Here is a 19,528-nt window from a genome sequence, read left to right as displayed (position 1 = left end):
AGTGTCGTATCGTAAATGCTAGCTTGGACAGAAAGAGAATGGACGAATTGCATCCCGGTGTGTGTTACACGCCCTATAAATCTTCTGCGCAATATTTTCTCGCATGCAGAGTGAGAGGACGTTTTCCGCATGCCTTGAATTAAATTGAGTCACGCGGTTGTTTACATTAGCGATGCTCCGGGAATATCTGACGCTGATTTTTCCAACTGAATCAGTCTGCCCCAGAGGAGAACGTGAAAGCACACGCTTGCGTGGACGCCTCACTGAAACGAAATCACTTGGCTGGTTTTGAATTTAGCTTGAAGGTAAGCTAGCCATTTTAGCTCTTCATTTCCTGGGGTTGGGTTACCGTACTTGACTTTTGTCGACTTTAGACCTTGTAATAACCTTTGCCTAACTTGCCATTCACGCACAAGAAATCGTTAAACATGGAATATGAACTGCTATTCGCGCGGCCAGCTTTGACGTAGGCAAATTTATTTATTTATTTATTTATTTATTTATTTATTTATTTATTTATTTATTTATTTATTTATTTATTTATTTATTTATTTATTTATACATACTGGAGCCCTATTCAGGGCTATAGCAGGAATGGGGCGTGATATAATACTAGGCGACAGAGAAAAAAGTACAAAGAAATAATACAAACAAATAATACAAATTGTACAGCAAGCACACACGTAACAAAGCAAAAATGAAAATGAAGTTAGTAAGATGTTCATCGACTGAAACGATGAAGTCTTTTAGTGGTAAGAAGCGAATGTTACCTGGCAGGGAATTCCACAGTTCTATGCACGCGGAAAAAACTGCATTTAAAGGTATTAGTACGAGCAAAGAAAGGTGTCACGTTCAAAGCATAGGAACTGCGGGTACAACTTTCATCAGTGAATGTGATGATGTTACCGTCACAAAGGCCGGAGGAGGGGTTAATAATTCGGTATAAAAATTTTAAAGCTTTGCTCAAATCTAGTTGTCGAAACGCGAGCTCCAGCCCCATTGTCTGTTCAACGATTTCTCATCGCTTCAAGGCTTCATCTTCTACTGAACTTCACTCTTGCTAATGCAGAAGTACAATGAAAAGGAAATTTATGCCAACATTTACAGCCACTTTTGTTGACCTGATACCGACTATTTTTAACACGAGAGTGTTTTATGCCGGGGTCCACCAAGACTTCAGTGACGTATTTCCGTCACGGAAATGACGTAGAAAAATGTTGCACGATCAGATGACAAAGAAAAAAAGTTCCGTCAACGGGCATCGAACCCATGACCGCTCGGTCCGCAAAAACAGATGCCGGGCACGCTATCTACTGCGCCACGGTCATAGACTCTGGCGCCTTTACAAATGCGCCTTTTAGATGTGAAGCATCATATAGCGGAGTTCAATCCGGTGGTGGTGGTGGTGGTGTGCGGCGTGACCACCCTTACTGCGCATGCGCAAACCCTCTCCACTTCCCCTCTCCACTCCCTCTCTCCCCTTTCCCTCTCCACATCACCTCACCTCTCCCCTTCCCTTTCCCCATCTCATATCCCTTTCCCGTCCTCTCTCCACTCCCCTCTCCAATCGTCCTCTCCACTCCCACCTATCCTCATCCCCCCATCCCCTTTCCCCCTCTCCTATCACCTTTCCCCTTTCCCTTTCCCTTTCCCCTCTCCACTTCCCCTCTCCCATTTCCCCCTCACCACTCCACCTCTGAAACGCGGGCTCCATATGCCGAAACACTGCTTCGCATCGCCTCATGGTCCCTCATGGTCCCCTTTGGTGTGATTTTATATCTACCACTCTCCCGGTCGACGGGGTGGTGTTGCCCTTTGGGAGCGGTAAAGTAATTCGTTATTACTGGGGCCTCCGCGATTAGCACCAGCAACGCGTTATACGTCCGTCCCATTCGGCGCGTTTTCAATAGAAGTTCAATTTTGTCAATGCCTTAACACACCACGAAGTGGCGACCTTAGCGCAAGCGTCGCAAGATCGTCGGCCTCGCTCATAGCATCACGCTAATCCAAACCAAAAATAGCTCTGCGACGCGCGCCTGCCTCACCCGGCTGTAACACCGCGTTCCCCGCTCACGCGCTCGCCCCGAGAAAAATTACGGCCGGGCTACCGGGGCGGCACGACGTGCTTTGCGCTTCCGTCTAGTCCGACCGCGGTGTTCAATCACATTTTAACATGCCGCGGGATGGCGACCAAGTTCTGCGTCCAATATGCGACGCTCTTCTGGCTATCACACCTCGTTCTCTGATTACGCTTTCACCGTTAACTACTGCAGCTACCACTAGGGTTTGTTTAATCATTTAACATGGACGTTAGTCGTCGGGATAGAGATGTACGACCAATCATCAAAGTGGGTGCATCCAAGTTAAACTGGTGCTATAGGCGTCAGACATCAATATACATTGTACAAACTCTTATATCTATGTACAGTAAACATTCAGTTACTTCTCTAAGGGCACGCTTTACTTTCGTGTTATTCCGATGCCTATGACGGAGGGATCAACCATGTTTTTTTTTTGTAGGTGAGCATGCAGCCTAGTTTAGTTCAATGAATGTGCGCACACCTTAGTCAAGCCAGTAAGTATTTGACCACTAGGTCTTATGATCCACACGGACCAGTTCCAGTATTTCGCTACCGTGAAAAAAATGAAAAATTATTAAATTTACCGAAACAGTTTTTCGCTCGATTTGTAGAGGCATTTTTTTGCATAAAACGGTACCATTCTTTCAATTCGATGGGGTTCCTTTATTTCACTAAATGCGCAAAAAGAAGACAACTGGAACATGGCTTCACCGTAAGGCGATGCAATGAAAGATGACTATAAAAGCCGAGACACAAAACGCACAAGATGGACACGTGTGGCCATCTAGCGTCAAGAACCACAAGTACGACGAATGTAATCACCATTGGTCCCTTGTGGGACGAATTTTCGTTGATGACGAGTATAGTCGTCATCAGTCATATGATACGAAATCTCATGACAGCTATACTGCTCAACGGGAGGGAAAGGGTTACACTATTCTGATGGTACTCTGGTACATCAATACCGTATTGTGGAGGTTCTCTGCTACATCAATATAGCAGAAGCTCTTTTTTTTTTACTTGGTGAAGTCGGTGTAAGCTATGCTCGCACGTGATTATAACAAAAGAAAGGCATCAGTACCAATAAAGGAGGCGAGTATGCGAGTGCTGCACACTACGCCGTTCCTGCAGCAAAAGCACATGCGCGTGACCCCGTCTCCAGAGAGCCGCCAACCGTGGGCGCTATGTCTATATCTCGAAAGCACGGCCACAGTGTTTCGTGATTCCTGCAGACGGTTGGAACAATTTGAGCCGCAATCAAGGAAACGATTACGTGACACAAGAGATGCAGTATCTTCTTTGGCATGGTGCACTGCGTAACTCATATGTCGTCATCTGTCCGCGCGCCGTCATCTGTATCACTAGCTGCAAAGTACAGCGAAAGTTGTTATGAGATCATTTCACCGGCCGTTTTTGGCGCCGTTGTTGTCCGCCGCCGCTGCCGCCGCCGCCGCCGCCGCCACCGGTGTCCGTAACCAGTATCGCTCGAAATAAGAAAAAAAAGCACATGGAAAAAATTCCAGGATGGAACGAGGTTCGAACCTTGGCCCTCTGCGTGGGAGCCCAGTATTCAACCTCTGAGCCATGCCGGTGCTTGAAACTGCTTCGCAAAAAAGGTCCTATACAGGCTTCATGTCGGGAAGGAACCACTGAGCATATGCAATATAGCGTGGTAGAAGAGTAGAATAAGCACCAAGCGTCGCACAACGCGAATTCTGTAAACAGGCGTCACACAATGCACAATGCACAAGAATGGCACAGTGCCTGCTGCCCTACTTCTCAAAAATTACAATGATTTATAGCGCAGTGGGTTCCTCGCAAGTGTACTTGTATTGGTTGCCAAGGAAGCCCATAAGCGCATGAACCACTTCCTCGGGGCCTCTGTAAAATTACAATGATTTATAGCATAGTGGGTTCCACGCAAGTGCACTTGTATTGGTTGCCAAGGAAGCCCATAAGCGCATGATCCATTTCCCTGCCTTCCTCTGCTCTTTCTCTGTCTCTCCTCGGGGTCTCAGTAAAGTTCTTTGCCCCCCTCTGTCTCTCTTCCACGTCAACGTATGTTATACAGCATGACGGGAGAGGGAAAAAGCGATCGGGTGTCACCCAATGCAAATTACATAACTGGTGGGCCGTTTAAAGATTCCAACCCTTTACAAAGGGCTGAGCCATAATTCTTCAACGTCATCATCAGCTTTATTTTTTCTTCAGCATGGTCTATTGCTCTGTGCCGCAGTGCCGAACGTATTCGACCGAGCCCAGTGTGCGTTTCCACGCATATCCCAAAACCAAGGAGCAGCGAGATGCGTGGTTGATAAAGCTTAGAATGGGGAAGCAAACCAGCATCCATTATCGCGTGTGTAGAAAGCACTTTCGCGAAGAATATTTTGTACTGCGTGGGAGCTAAAATGTTCGGCAAGTACGTGAGGCTTTCCATGAGTGTACACAGAAATTTACGACGTTTATTTACGCCAGGCAAGAAAAGACGGTGCCCGGTTCCCGAAGCAGTGCCGTTACAAAACCTTCCTGTCCGGCCCTTGGACCGTCCAAAACACACCGAGCGTCGCCGGAAGGCGCTCGGCACAAGGGCGGCGAGAGTGACTTCGTCTCCACGTTGTTCTTTTACGCTGCATATTCGGACGTGGTCGGCCTCATAGACTGCCTCTACTTCCGTTAGCAGTCGCGATGTGCTTAACTACTGGTCAACGAACTCGTTGATGCCAGAGAACGGCAGAGTCACTGAAAACGAGATACGGCAATTGTAATTAGTAGTCGAACAAGCGATTCACACGTGCTGGCATGATATCACATCAGTCAATGTACCCCTCGCAGAGAAGCACACGAAGCGGAAGCGTGGATGAAGGAGACAAAAATATATGCGTTGAACTTCCACTTATTAAAATACATCTGTTATAATTCATCGTCCGGCAACAGTTCTGGCAAAAGGGGTAAGCCGCACTCACCACGAGCGTTGTGGACATTACTGTTATTGCGGCAAAATAACTTATGGCTACCTTTACGAAAGATCTCGCGTAATAACCAATGTCGAAGAATCGTTTGCACTCGGCCATTTGAGTACGCGCTGAAAACTGGGGCAAGGCGTTGCCGTGAGTTGTGCGCGGCAGTCCGCGCCGATCGAAACGGAACCTCTCGGCCGCGCAACTTCCACGCAAAAGCAAGAGATAGGTGCGCGATGTCGCGCTTGCCTCAGTAAACACAAATGTACACGAGATGCGAGGATGCTTCGAGTTACAGATTATTAGGTAAATTACATAGCTCACATTTTACATGAGTGGCCTCATCACGTTCGGTGTCCATGCCTCCGCGCGCACTTGCTCCGTCGATAGTGCACGACGCGACGTTGACAGCGCGTTGGCTCACGAAAAACCTTTGCTGGCAAACATACTGATTGCTTCACAGCTAATACAAGTGCATTCAACGCTTGCAAAACGAGAAAAACCGTGGCTGAACACTGGCGACGTCGAACACTCCGCGCACTCGGTACCACGTGATGCCGTTTTATACGTCACAGAGAGATTCCGGCAGATGGCGCCACGGTATGTCCTCGCAGCCAATAGTCTCTAGAGCACTTGCTGTTCTCGCTTCCAAAATGCATGGGCCCATATTGATGCCACCGTCATCGATGTTTCTGTTTGCCAAAAAGAAAACGCTTTTACTCTCTCCGCAGGGACATGGCGAGCGTTACTGAGAGTTCATACGCCAAAACGGCCGTATTCCTTCTCTTATTAGCCTTTGTCCATGGCAAAGCGAAGCACCAGCAGGAAAACAGTGTCACAGATGCTTTCAAGGTAGGCAAGCTTTTATCTCGCGTTTTTATTGCGACAGAATTCTGTGATGATTGCGCTGCTAAGTACTAAGTTTCCCATGCCAAACGTTTTCAAGTTTCCTTCTGCTTGGGAAAGTGGAGGGCCAGCTTGGTGTCTGGGCTCCCGTAAGCGCCTTTGTATAGTCTACGCGGCAGTTCGAGGTTTCTGGACTCACGCGGTCGCTGATACACGTAGCTCTGAATTTCGATGCCCAAGCATTAAGAATAGAGTGCGTGCGTTATCTCTCTGCAGCAGCACGACATCCTTACGTAAGAAAAACAAAATAAAACGAAGAAGCAATTTGTACACATATATATATATACATACATGTGTGTGTATATATATATATATATATATATATATATATATATATATATATATATATATATATATATATATATATATATATATATATATATATATATATATATATATATATATATATATATCTTGCAGATGAGTAGGCAACATAAACATTAGGGTTACACATGATTCGAAGAGATGACCTCTGAACCAGACGGCCAATAGGAAACCCATTATGCCGGAAATTATTGCTAGTGCGCCGAGACGCCTGAAGCAGTTTAATTTCGCGCGGACGCATGGGCTGTAAAAGATCACCGCTGTGTCTCTTTTGGCATGGCGTGCTGCAACTATTCGCGAAATGCTTTACCGGTAAATGCGCGGCCGATTGATTCCGTGCTATCGAAATACAGCTTCTGGCTTACGCACTTTTTTACAACTCACTTTACAAATAATTTTTGTGTTCGCCGGCTTTCCAATTGGTCCTATATATTTACTATTAATTTTTCTCGGAGCACCAAAACTTGTCTCTTCCAGGAAAGAAATTTTTACCAGCAACATGCATATTAATAAAAAATCCGTACTTCTTAGTGCTTTGGAAAACATGATGTTAGGCCACTATAGAAACACACGCAGGAGAGAAACAGAAACAAATAGTGTGTTATTTCAGGTTTCTTGCGTTTATCTTTTTAGCCTCCTCATACAACGTTTCCAAATTGAAGTAATTTACTCAAGAAGCTCTCTTAGTTTAATTCTCAGTGTTGATTATTAATTTAGATAAATGCAGCGTTCTCAGCATGTCATCAAGTGATTTTGTTATTACCCGCAAACTAAATAGTTTTGGCGCTTCAAAGGCGACTCAGCGAACAGCTTCGTTATGTATTCACACGTAGATGAGCTACGTGTGAATACATTTATTTATATATTGAAGTTAAGTGAAGAATGCTTATGACGCAGTATTTATTATAGAGTGAGGAAACACCGGTTATATTATAGCGCCATACGGTTAAAAATGCGAATTCAGCTGATCCGCTGTTAAAAAGTTCCTGTCATCAGTGTTCTTGTTGTTCTATTCTTCAAGAGAATATTCAGGACATGTGGAGTCTGTATCAGCATATATGAGTGATGCCGACTGAATTAAAGAAACGTATGTCTGAAAAGGTTTTGATATTCTCGACTATATTTCGCATTACAGGTTCTTCAAAATATGCCTCGCGCCATTACGTTATATGACATGGATGGGGATGGAGACCTTGATTGCCTTACCGCAGTCCAAACTGAATACAGTGATAATCCTCAGGAAACAACATATGTTCTATTCTTCAAAGATCTTGCCTGGAACCAAGGGTAAGCTCAAACGAGATACATTAATCGACAATAAGGGTAAGGTCAACTTTCAGGACAAATAGATCTGACAGGAGCGACAGAAAGCGTCTATCTATGGTAGGAATATTGGCCTAATGCTGCTGTGAACGAGTGTTGGGTGCATCGAAATAGAGAAATGAGAGATATTACCGGCGATGGCTGAACGTCAACACAGTTAGTACGACCAGGTTTCGAGAGAGATTGTTGGCAACATTTGGTTGAGTTTAGCATCGAGGAGAAACAAGTATATTGGGTCTTTGCGGGATTCGATTTGAAGCGCGCTATGAATTAGTTGCAATTGTGAAGAAGAAGACGCGTCGCCGGTCAGCAGTATCGCCAACGCTCGCCTCGCGCTGCTTGTCGCTGGCATCTTGCTGGACGGTGCTCTGCCCCGACTCGCTGTTTTTGTTCAGAGCGTCACCACAGGAACGCACCGCCAATAAACCTCTTCTCAATTGGTGGAGGTGCTGAGGGTCCCCGTCAACTGAACCTGGAGCTGCGAAGCAGAACACTTCCGCCCGTCATGACAACCAACGTCGACCAACCGGCCCCGTCCGTCCAGTCCGGCAGCGGCACCGGAGTTCCTCGGCTGAGGGACCCCAAGGTTTTCAGCGGTGCCGGTGAGACCGACGTAGAAGACTGGTTCACAAACTACGAACTGGTGAGCGCGCACAACAAGTGGGATGACGCCGACAAGTTGACCCACGTCGTGTTTTATCTCACTGACGTTGCCGAAATGTGGTATCACAACCACAAAAGCGACATCCCGACATGGTCAGTATTCAAGACGTATATCTTCGAACTGCCCAAGTCCTCGCACTTCCCCTGCTAACGTAGTCGCCGTATCTGTCGATGGTTTGCCTTCATTTGCCCTTGTAGACACCGGCGCAGCCGTTTTTGTTATAGCCGCCAAGCTCTGCCGTTCACTACGCAAAGTGACCACGCCGCTCTCTGGACTGTCGCTACGCACGGCCAGCGCACAGCACATCACACCTCTCGCATCCTGTACTGCCCGCGTATTCATACAAGGCACTATGTACGTCGTGGAGTTTATTGTTCTTTCTGCCTGCTCGCACGACATCATCCTCGGGTGGGATTTTCTATCACGTCACAATGCCGTCATCGACTGCGCACGCGCTGAAGTTGAATTTTCGCCGCTGTGTGCAGAGCCATGCCACGACGCTCTTGTTCAGCTGCCTAAACTCGTCGTGCGCGAGGACACCGACATTCCGCCTGCCTCTCTTGCCGTTGTCCCTGTCTTTTGCGGTGGCCTCAACGATGCTACGGTCTTGTTCACACCTTCCGACACCTTCATGAGTCGCAGAGCCGTCCCACTGCCTTTTGCTGCTCTTGACATCGCTGCCGGCCACAGCAATATTTTTGTCTACAATTCCCTCTCCGCACCGGTTACGTTGCTTGTCGGCGAATGTCTCGGTCGCGTGCAAGAGCTTGACCATTCGTTGTTTCTGAACGTGCCAGACGAATCGTGTCATACTGACTCGACCGACCTTCTTGCCCTTTCAACACAGGAGGGCTCGTCGAGTGAAATATTCACGAGTTCAATCGCTGATACCCTGACTGCCGAAGAACGCGCCGCGCTTCTTCGACTTCTCCAACACTTCACGACTTCGTTCGATGTTTCTCAGCCGCAGTTGGGCCGCACGTTGGAAGTCCACCACTACATTGACACCGGTTCGCACCAGCCGTTGCGTCAAAGACCGTACCGCGTCTCTGCTGCAGAGCGTCGCGTCATCAACGACCAGGTCGAAGATATACTACGCCGTGGCGTTATTCAACCATCCCACAGTCCTTGGGCATCTCCTGTCGTGCTAGTTCGCAAGAAGGACGGGTCTATTCGTTTTTGCGTCGACTACCGTCGCTTAAATAAGGTGACGCGGAAAGACGTCTATCCTTTGCCGCATATCGACGACGCCCTTGACAGCCTTCAAGGAGCAGAATTGTTCTCGTCCTTAGACTTACGTTCTGGCTGCTGGCAGGTTCCGATGGCTGAAGCTGATCGCGAGAAAACTGCATTTATTACACCTGACGGGCTGTACGAATTTAACGTGATGCCCTTTGGCCTTTGCAACGCACCTGCCACGTTTGAACGACTCATGGACAACACATTGCGTGGCCTCAAGTGGTCTATGTGTTCATGCTACCTCGACGATATTGTCGTTTTCTCTCCCGATTTTCCTACCCATCTACATCGGCTCAGACAGGTTTTGACGTGTTTAACCAACGCTGGACTGCAACTCAACCTTAAGAAGTGCCGCTTCGCCGCGCGGGAGCTGACCATCTTAGGCCACATAGTATCTAAGCACGGTGTTCTACCCGACCCTGCGAAACTTCGTGCCGTCGCCGAGTTCCCGAAGCCTGTTACCATCAAAGAGCTTCGAAGTTTTGTCGGACTATGCTCCTACTTCCGGCGCTTCGTCCGAAATTTCGCGTCCATCATGTCGCCGTTGACCCAGCTCCTACGCGGCGACACAGACCTCTCCTCCTGGTCTCCTGAGTGCGACGTCGCGTTTGCTACGCTCCGTCGTCTGCTCACTTCTCCTCCCATCCTTCGCCATTTCGACCCAACAGCTGCAACTGAAGTGCATACAGACGCTAGTGGGGTCGGTCTTGGCGCTGTCCTCGCCCAACGTAAGCCCGGCTACTCCGAATACGTCGTCGCCTATGCGAGTCGCACGCTGACAAAAGCAGAGACCAATTACAGCGTCACTGAAAAGGAGTGCTTAGCTCTAGTATGGGCGCTTACCAAGTTCCGCCCGTATTTGTATGGTCGCCCGTTCGACCTGGTAACGGATCACCATGCCCTTTGTTGGCTCGCCACGTTGAAAGATCCGTCTGGCCGACTAGCCCGTTGGGCACTCCGAATTCAGGAGTACGATATTCGCGTCATCTATCGCAGCGGACGCAAGCACTCTGACGCGGACGCCTTGTCTCGTTCGCCTCTACCTCCAGACTCGGCCTGCGCAACGAACTGCACACACTCAGTCACAACTCTCGACATTGACTCCATAGCTACTGAACAACGCCGTGACCCATGGATCGCTTCTCTTTTCGGCTATCTTTCGGGAGCCTCGACCACTCCTGCATCCCGATCTCTCCGCCGCCAAGCTGCCCATTTCGCCATTCGTGATCGGCTGCTACATCGACGGAACTACGCTCCCGCAGGCCGTAAATGGTTCTTGGTAATTCCCAGAAGCTTAAGATCACAAATATGTGCTGCCTTCCACGAAGATCCACAATGTGGCCATGCCGGAGTTTTCAAAACCTATGAACGTATTCGCCATCGCTACTACTGGCTCGGCATGTACAACTTTGTACGAAAATTTGTTCAGTGCTGCCCCGACTGTCAGCATCGCAAATCACCGCCTTCACGCGCGTCTGGAGCCTTGCAGCCACTTCCGTGCCCTGCCAACCCCTTCGACCGCGTCGGCATAGATCTCTACGGCCCACTTCCAATGACACCGGATGGCAATCGGTGGATCATAGTCGCTGTGGACCATTTGACACGCTACGCCGAAACTGCTGCTCTGCCAAGTGCCACTGCGCGGGACGTAGCGTCTTTCGTCCTACGCCGATTCATCCTTCGACATGGCGCACCTCGGGAACTCCTTAGTGACAGAGGTCGAGCCTTCCTCTCGGAAGTCGTCGAAGCTCTGCTTTCCGAATGCCACGTTGTTCATCGACGGACCACGGCATACCACCCGCAGACTAACGGGCTCACCGAACGATTCAACCGCACCCTCGGTGACATGCTCGCGATGTACGTGACATCTGATCATGGTAACTAGGACCGCGTTCTTCCCTTCATAACGTTCGCATACAACACCGCGACACAGGCTACCACGGGATTCTCACCTTTCTTCCTCCTGTATGGCCGCGAACCTTCGCACACCATCGACACTCTCCTACCATATCGTCCGGACGCTTCCGAATGCCCACCTGTGTCCGAAGCTGCCCGACAAGCGGAAGAGTGCCGCCAACTCGCGCGCACCTTTACATCCCAAGAACAACAGCGCCAGAAGGAAAACAACGCCGACTCACTTCCAAGTCCCAGCTATTCCCCTGGATCTCTTGTATGGCTGGCTGTTCCGTACCAAGCTCCTGGGCTTTCCTCAAAGCTCGTCCCAAAGTACGAAGGGCCTTACCGTGTTTTGGAGCAAACATCCCCGGTGAACTTTATCATTGAGCCAGTTTCCCCATCTGACGACATGCGCCGGCGTGGACGTGACCTCGTCCACGTGGCACGTCTCAAGCCATACCACAGCCCTCTGCCTCCAGACTCCTAGGTCGCCAGGATGGCTCTTTTCCGGCGGGGGCGAATTGTGAAGAAGAAGACGCGTCGCCGGTCAGCAGTATCGCCAACGCTCGCCTCGCGCTGCTTGTCGCTGGCATCTTGCTGGACGGTGCTCTGCCCCGACTCGCTGTTTTTGTTCAGAGCGTCACCACAGGAACGCACCGCCAATAAACCTCTTCTCACTATATTTAGACCACGGTGGTTGTTGAAGGATACGAAAAACGAGACCGTAGTGAAGTTCTTATGTGTGGCAACTTGACTGTCACGAGAATTGCGCAACGAGTCGGTTGGCAACTTGACTGACACGCACTTCCGCAACGAATGGGTTGTTGAATGATTCGAAACCATTACAAAGGGCTCTGCCATAATTCTTCAAAGTCATCAGGCACCGCATCAACAAAGTGCGCATAATGCCTTACATGTGTTTAGCGGGTACCGTGATTCCCTGCTATATGACGAAAATGTCGTAGTGGCTGCTTCTCTATTGCAAAAATAATCATGGTGATTTATAGCTTAGTGGGTTCCTCGCAAGTGGACTTGCATTGGTTGCCAAGGAAGCCCATAAGTTCCTGTCATCAGTGTTCTGATGATAGAATACGTTGCTGGTACCTCACTTCTCCGCAGAATCACGAATAATGACCTAGTGGGTGCTTTCCAACGTCACAAAAATCACAGCATATCCACGGAGTGAATGATGATGAGTGGGCGAAGCTGCGGAGGTTCATCGGTAAACCGTGAATCTTCCGTGAATTCTGCTCAGTACATCATCACCGACGTGAGATCGGGCGCGTTTATACTAAAGGTTCGATGAGTTATGACGACTTGCAGCTCACTTTAGTTTTACATGTACGCTGTGAATTTTCATTGTTTAGAAAACCATTGCTTTAGAAAACATCTGGCGTCTTTGGTTGGTTTATTTCATCAATCAACGGCGTTTTGAACAAAATTTTTATTGTTTAATCACGCACAGGAGAAATCTCACCAGGCACTACCTTGGAGGTAAAGAATGGCTGCTAATGGGAATGAGAGACAGAAGAAGTCGGCTTTTAGCTAACGCTGCGAATTTTTGATTGTTCAACAACGCACAGGAAAAATCTCCCACCGGCACCACCTTGGAGGTCAAAGCGTAAGACTGGTTACGCACTACGACTACGACTACGAGGGACGAACGGGTGCCGCCTTAAGGAGCTTCGCCCCTAAAATTATGATTTATGACATAGTGGGCATATTGCTAGTTGGTTTGATTAGTAGCCCCCAAGAGAGCTTACAACAGGCTCTAGAGATACCGCTCTTCCAGCTTTCACTATGACTGTGGCGCGCTTTCCGCGTCATGATTCATTGTGTCATGGTCTCAATAAAGTTTTCTTCCTCTCTCTCTCCCTTTCTCACGTTCATGTATGATATACAGCATGGTGGGAGAGTTAAATAACGACCGGGCTTCACACAATGCGAATTACTAACTAGTGGGTCGTTCAAAGATGCCAACCCATTAAAAGGGCTCAGCCATAATTCTTCATCGCCTTCAGCCGTCGGTTCAACAAACAAAGTGCACATAAGATATGCCTTACAGACGCGTTGCTGGTACCTCGCTTCTCCGCAGAATGACGAATAATGGCGTAGTGGGTGGTTTCCAACTTCACAAAAGTTATGACTTACGACATAGTGGACATCTTGCTAGTGTAGTTTGTGGGGTCTGAGCGATATAACCGCCGCCGCCCTCGGAACACAAGGAGACAGTTCACGCGGTCGGGCAACAAATGTGGAGGTTTATTAAAACACTTCTTTATGCATATATGGCGAAACTTGCCGGCCGAATTAGTAAACGTAACACTTTAACAATGGAATACTGGGAACATATCACGCACACTCGAGACAATGTAAGGCATGCAATACAATATAACATAAAACATAGATAAGACATAAAATAAGACAACATAATACAATACAAACGCGAAGCGGCGCCGCAGATGTACGACTCACCACGAGGGCCCGAGGGAAGCGAGCCGCGGTACCATCTCCCACGGACCCCGCGGCCGTCGTCCATCCGCGCGCGCTGCCACACCCCGAAAGAGAGATTCACTGTTGTTTCTATGCGCCGGCCTAAATTCGCGGCGGCGATGCCGGCGCCACCGCGCTAAACTCGGGTTATAGACAGAGCATCACTGACCTTGGACGAACGCCTCGGCTTACGCCAAGCACGTGCGTTCCAAACACAGCGGCCGCGCCCAAGTTACGGCAGTCGCCTTTACAGGGGCTTTACGGCAGTCGCCTTTACAGCCCCCAAGAGAGCTTACAACAGCCTCTAGAAATGCTGCTCTTCCAGCTTTCGCTGTGACTGTGGTGCGCTTTCCGCGCAGGCCTGGCGTTTTTTTTCCTCAAATGGTTACAAAATAAAGCGTACAGTTTGTGGTGTTTAAGAAAAAAGTCAGAGTTTCGTGGTTGTAGGAAGCACATACTTGCTTACAGCTCTCAGCGTTCATAGAAAACCTTATGGAATATTTATTGAAAACTCATTTGTCAGATTTCAATATGTGGAACTCAGCAAATAAATGTATTCCAGTACTGTAAGCTGCGCATAACAAAGAGCTAAAGCGGAGATAATTGATCCACCAGGAACCGCTGAATTATGTAGCAGTATTTTAGGACGTTTGCAAAACTATCGTCCTAGTGTAACAATTTTGGGTAAGTTGAAAACGGCCAAACATAATTTGTCCATTATATGCACTTAAAGAAGGAATGCCGATGACACAACGGGATTTTCCGCTGTTATGTTGACATTTCTTTTGGCGTTCTGCAAGCGAGCGGTGAAAATCTGAAAATCTTTAACCGTCGCACTCATGCAGGGCTCACTGGGAAGACTAGACATTTATCACGCAGCAAAGTATGTATACACTCCAAACCCGATTGTCAAATATCGAGCTTAATATTTGGGAGGACAAGATAAGGGTGAGAGAAACGCAGTCGAATCTAGGTCATCGCTATAGACATCTCCAAATACCAAGAAAGAATTCCTTGCCACAGCGTTAGCCATTAGACAGCAAGAAAATAGAGAGGAACACCTGTATCAGGTGCGAATGAGACCAAACGAAAGACGTTTATTCAGGTAAGGCTGGCGTATATAAAGGGACACCATGGTTGATACGCATGCGCAGTTGCAGGTGCACATGACACGCTCGATACACCTTCCTTTCTTTATGGGAAGTTATCCTGCATAGAAACTTAACACACTTGCTGAAAATTAGCATCGTAGTACAGCCGACGCGGCTGACGTGTTGGACGTGCTGATCGCCTAGAAGCCGGCGCTGCTGTTGTCGAGCTGGACGTGCCGACTGTCCCCGCTGGCAGTGTACAAGCCGGACCGGCTGAGCACGGTGGCGAAAGCTCGTTTCTCTCGGCTGCGTCCTCGTTGTCCGAGTCACTGCTTTCAGTTGTGCCAAGCAGGAAAGGTTCACGCGTCCTGAGCAGATGCTGCCTATTGCGCCGCAGCAGCTGGTTGTCTTCTGTGACTACCTGGTAAGACCGCGGTGCTAGCTTGCCAACGACCTGGGCTCGTCGAATCCACTGTTTGCCTTTAATCCGGACGACATCTCCCTTCCTTAGCGGCGGCAAAGTTCTCCTCCGCGCGTCGGGTGGGTTTCGCTTGAATACTGGGGAGCAGGGTTCTTGCGTGAAGTCTGGTAGGGGAGTGCGAAGTCTTCTTCCCTGGAGGAGTTCTCCTGGAGACCGACCATCTTCAAGAGGAGCAGTGCGATAGGCCAGACGACCCAGCCAGAGGTCGTCTCGGGTTTCCGACGTCTTCTTCACAATTCTTTTTACAATTTGCACCCCTTTCTCGGCAAGTCCATTGGAGCGGGGAAATCCGGGACTCGATGTTGCATGGTTGAAATCGTACCGGGATGCGAAAAGAAAGAATTCATGAGAAGAAAACTGGGGCCCATTGTCAGTGCACACCTCTACAGGTATCCCATATCTTGAGAAAATAGCACTCAGTTTGGAAATCACGGTCCTTGCCGTAGTGTCACTCAACTGTTCCACTTCTGGGAAATTCGTCAGGGCATCAAAGACGCACAAATAAGAATTTCCCCCGTACTGGAAAAGGTCCACGCCCACCCGGTACCACGCGTGAGGCGGCGTTGGTCTCGAAATGATCGGTTCGCTCGGTTGCGCGTACGCGTGCTTCCGGCATGCGCTGCAGCTTCGTAACATATTGTCAATGTCATTACTCAGTCCGGGCCAAAACACTAAGCTGCGCGCCCTTGCTTTACTTTTATTCAGGCCTAAATGCCCTTCGTGAATGCGTTTAAGCATTTCCGGCCGCATGGATCTCGGGATTACTACTTTACATCCCTTCAGTAGCACTCCCTGCACTTTCGACAATTTTGAAGCGAACGGTTTCATTGGGCCTTCCAGGCTGTCGCCTCCTTGTCCTTCGACGTAACGAGTAACTGCTTGCAGTTCCGGATCTTTTGCAGTCTCTACCACTAAGCGGTTCAGGGTTTTAGCGCTCACCAAATCCAATATAACAGCGACTGCGTGGACTTCGACGTCTTCTGTCGAGCCTGCGTATTCCTCGTTGCTTGGTCCTGACGATCTGGACAGCATGTCGGCAAGGACCAGCTGCTTCCCTGGAATGAATCGGAGTTCATAATCATAATCTTACCTGAATAAACGTCTTTCGTTTGGTCTCATTCGCACCTGATACATGGTGTCAGAAGTGGCTCGCTTCCTGGGGGGCGGAACCTGACTTGTTTGTACAACGCGGGCCCACGAGAAGATGGAATTAGTGAAGCCTCCGGATCCCCTGCTCCTAGCCGGCAACATCTCGAAAAACTGGGACCGTTTCAAACAGAAGTTTGACCTGTTCCTTACGGCAACGGAATCTCAAAAGGAACCGAGGTCAGAAGCCGCAAAGACAGCTCTGCTGCTGAGTGCTGCAGGTGATGACGCACTGGAGGTATTTAATAACTTTACATTTCTGGAGAGCGAAAACAAAGAGGACTATGCCACAGTTGTCAAGAAATTCCAAGAGTACTGCCAAGAGCAGCAGAATGAGGTGCATGAACGATACCTGTTTCGTTCAAGGACTCAGGGAGAAGGAGAGCCCTTCGAGCACTTTTTGCGAGATTTGCGGAAGCAAGCCCGCAACTGCAACTTTGGGCTGCAAGTCGACTCGATGATCCGTGACCAGATTGTTTTCGGCACCAATGACGCCAAATTGCGAGAGAAGATGATTGGTGAGAAGAATTTGACAGTGCTTAAGGCAGAACAGTTTTGTAAAGCCGCAGAAGTTGCAGCCCTTCGAAATGAGGCATGGGCACAGCCAGAAAGCCAAGTTGCGACAGTGAAGCGGCGGCCTCATTCAACTGGGTCCAAATGTAGCAGATGCAACAGGGCGCACGAACGCGGGAGATGCCCAGCATTTGGGAAGATGTGTTTTTTGTGCAAAACAACGAACCATTTTGCGGTGTGCTGCAAGCGAAGCCCTCGGGTACACGATGTGCGCGAAGACGAAGACGATTTCAGTATTTTGGACGTCAGTGTCGATGCTGTCGGGAGCAAGGCAGAATGGCTAATAGAGGCGCATGTAGGCGGTCAAGCTGTCCTGTTTAAAGTAGACACAGGCTCTCAGGCGAACCTGCTGCCCTATTCAGTCTATCAAAGATGCAAAGAAAAACCAAGCTTGAACCCAAGCACCTCGGTCCTTCGCGCCTATAGCGGGCACGTTATCAAGCACATCGGAGTGGCCAATTTACGGGTTGTCATAAATGGCCGAGCAAGAAATATTGACTTTTTCATTGTCAAAAAAGGAAATCCTGCCATACTGGGACTACTGGCAAGCGAGGCGCTAGGACTAGTGTCCAGGTCTGTTGATGTCGTGAACACCGCAGGTGAGGACGATATTTTCAAACAGTTCCCGCAGTTGTTCCGCGGCACTGGATGCGTTGCTCGCAAGTACAAAATCAAGTTGGAAGAAGGAGCCACGCCAGTGGTGCAACCGGCGCGACGAGTACCCTTGGCGCTAAGAGAGCCTCTGCGAGAAGAGTTGCGGCGCATGGAGCAAGCGGGAATCATACAAAAGGTCCAGGAACCAACAGACTGGGTAAGCCCCCTTGTTCTCGTTCGAAAAAAGGATGGAAGGCTGCGTGTGTGCATGGACCCCAGGGAGATTAACAAGTGCTTAAAGCGCGAGCATTACCAGATGCCTAGGCGCGAAGATATCGAAGCAGATCTAGTCGGGGCCAGGTATTTTTCGCGCCTCGATGCGAACTCGGGTTTTCACCAAATCCCACTTCTAACACCATGTATCAGGTGCGAATGAGACCAAACGAAAGACGTTTATTCAGGTAAGGCTCGCGCATATAAAGGGACACCATGGTTGATACGCATGCGCAGTTGCAGGTGCACATGACACGCTCGATACAACACCGATCAGTCATCGTCTCAGATTCTCAATAAGCGTGCCGGCTATACATGAAGGGACAGCTACCCGCAAATGTCATTAAATCGATGGGACAGAAATTGACCAAGGGAACACAATGACTAATCTGGCTGCCCGGGACATGCCGGCCTCGAGAGAACGTAAGAGCGAACGTCCTAAATAGTTATCTTACAATCCAAGCGGAGTGTCAGCCTCCTACGAACTAACCTACCTGGTGGCAGCAAAAGGCACTCCATCTTACCAACGGAGCACACGAAAGAAATATAGCATGCCCCTTAAATGACTTGACGGCTAAGTGCAAAAGTATAGCATAGTCATGTATGACGTCAGGCAGGCAGAACAATGTATAGCGCAGCCATGTATAGCATAGCCATGTATAGTAAAGTATAACAAGGGATGAAAAGGGGAGGTGAGGCTGAGGAGGTATGATGTGAGGATGAGGAGGGGGCAAAGGAGTAGGGAAGGTTGAATTACAGCATAGCCATGTGAAGTACAGTGTAGCAAGGAGGAAATGGAAGTGAGGGTGAGAAGGAGAGAATTGAGGAGGGGGATGGTAGAGCATGGCATATCATCATAAAACAGCGCAAACACATTTAGACAAAACCAAGGAAATCTGTTTTAGTGTGCGCTGTTTCATGATGAAGCTCTACCAACTCGGCGGAATCGCTAATTTGCTGAAGTATAGCACAGTAATTTAAGTCCAGTACAGCAGGGTGATGGAAAAAGGAAGTGAGGGTGAGGAGGAGAGATGTGGGAATGAGAATTAGGAGGGGAAGCGTAAAGCCTAGCATAGCCGTGTGTAGTGTAGTATTGCAAGGGAGCGGAAAATATAAGTAAGCGCGAAGAGAAAGCAAGCGAGGAGTGGAAAGGGCACAAGGGCACCACTGCAGGTTAGAGCACTGCACGGGCCGTAATTCCCGGCCCGGCCCGGGCCCGGAACTCGTTCAAATTTACCAGCCCGAACCCGGCCCGGCGACTCAAAATGATACCCGGGCCCGGCCCGAACCCGAGAAAAAATTTCGCCTACCCGGCCCGGCCCGGCCCGACCACAGATCAGGCCCGACTGAGGCCCGACCCAGTAATCTAGGTGATGTTGCCCGAACATGGAATCGACAGCAAATATCTAGGCTTTGTTGGCGTATGTTTCGCTAACAATTATACTTCACCATACGGTAATTTCTGGTAAAAAGGGGCTCACGGTGCA

At 49.0% G+C, this 19,528-nt stretch overlaps 1 protein-coding gene across 1 annotated transcript; it reads right to left on the bottom strand.

Moving 5' to 3' along the window:
- Window positions 1-15,104: 15,104 nt before the first annotated feature.
- Window positions 15,105-16,091, bottom strand: LOC119385766 (uncharacterized protein K02A2.6-like). The gene has a single exon (XM_037653153.1). The coding sequence runs from the start codon at window positions 16,089-16,091 to the stop codon at window positions 15,105-15,107; it is 987 nt and encodes a 328-aa protein (XP_037509081.1).
- Between the last annotated feature and the right edge of the window lie 3,437 nt (window positions 16,092-19,528).

This window comes from Rhipicephalus sanguineus, chromosome 3 (genome assembly GCF_013339695.2).
Source record: "Rhipicephalus sanguineus isolate Rsan-2018 chromosome 3, BIME_Rsan_1.4, whole genome shotgun sequence".
Taxonomy (NCBI): domain Eukaryota; kingdom Metazoa; phylum Arthropoda; class Arachnida; order Ixodida; family Ixodidae; genus Rhipicephalus; species Rhipicephalus sanguineus.
The sequence above is the reverse complement of the archived record's forward strand: the minus strand, read 5'-3'. Positions and strand labels throughout refer to the sequence as shown.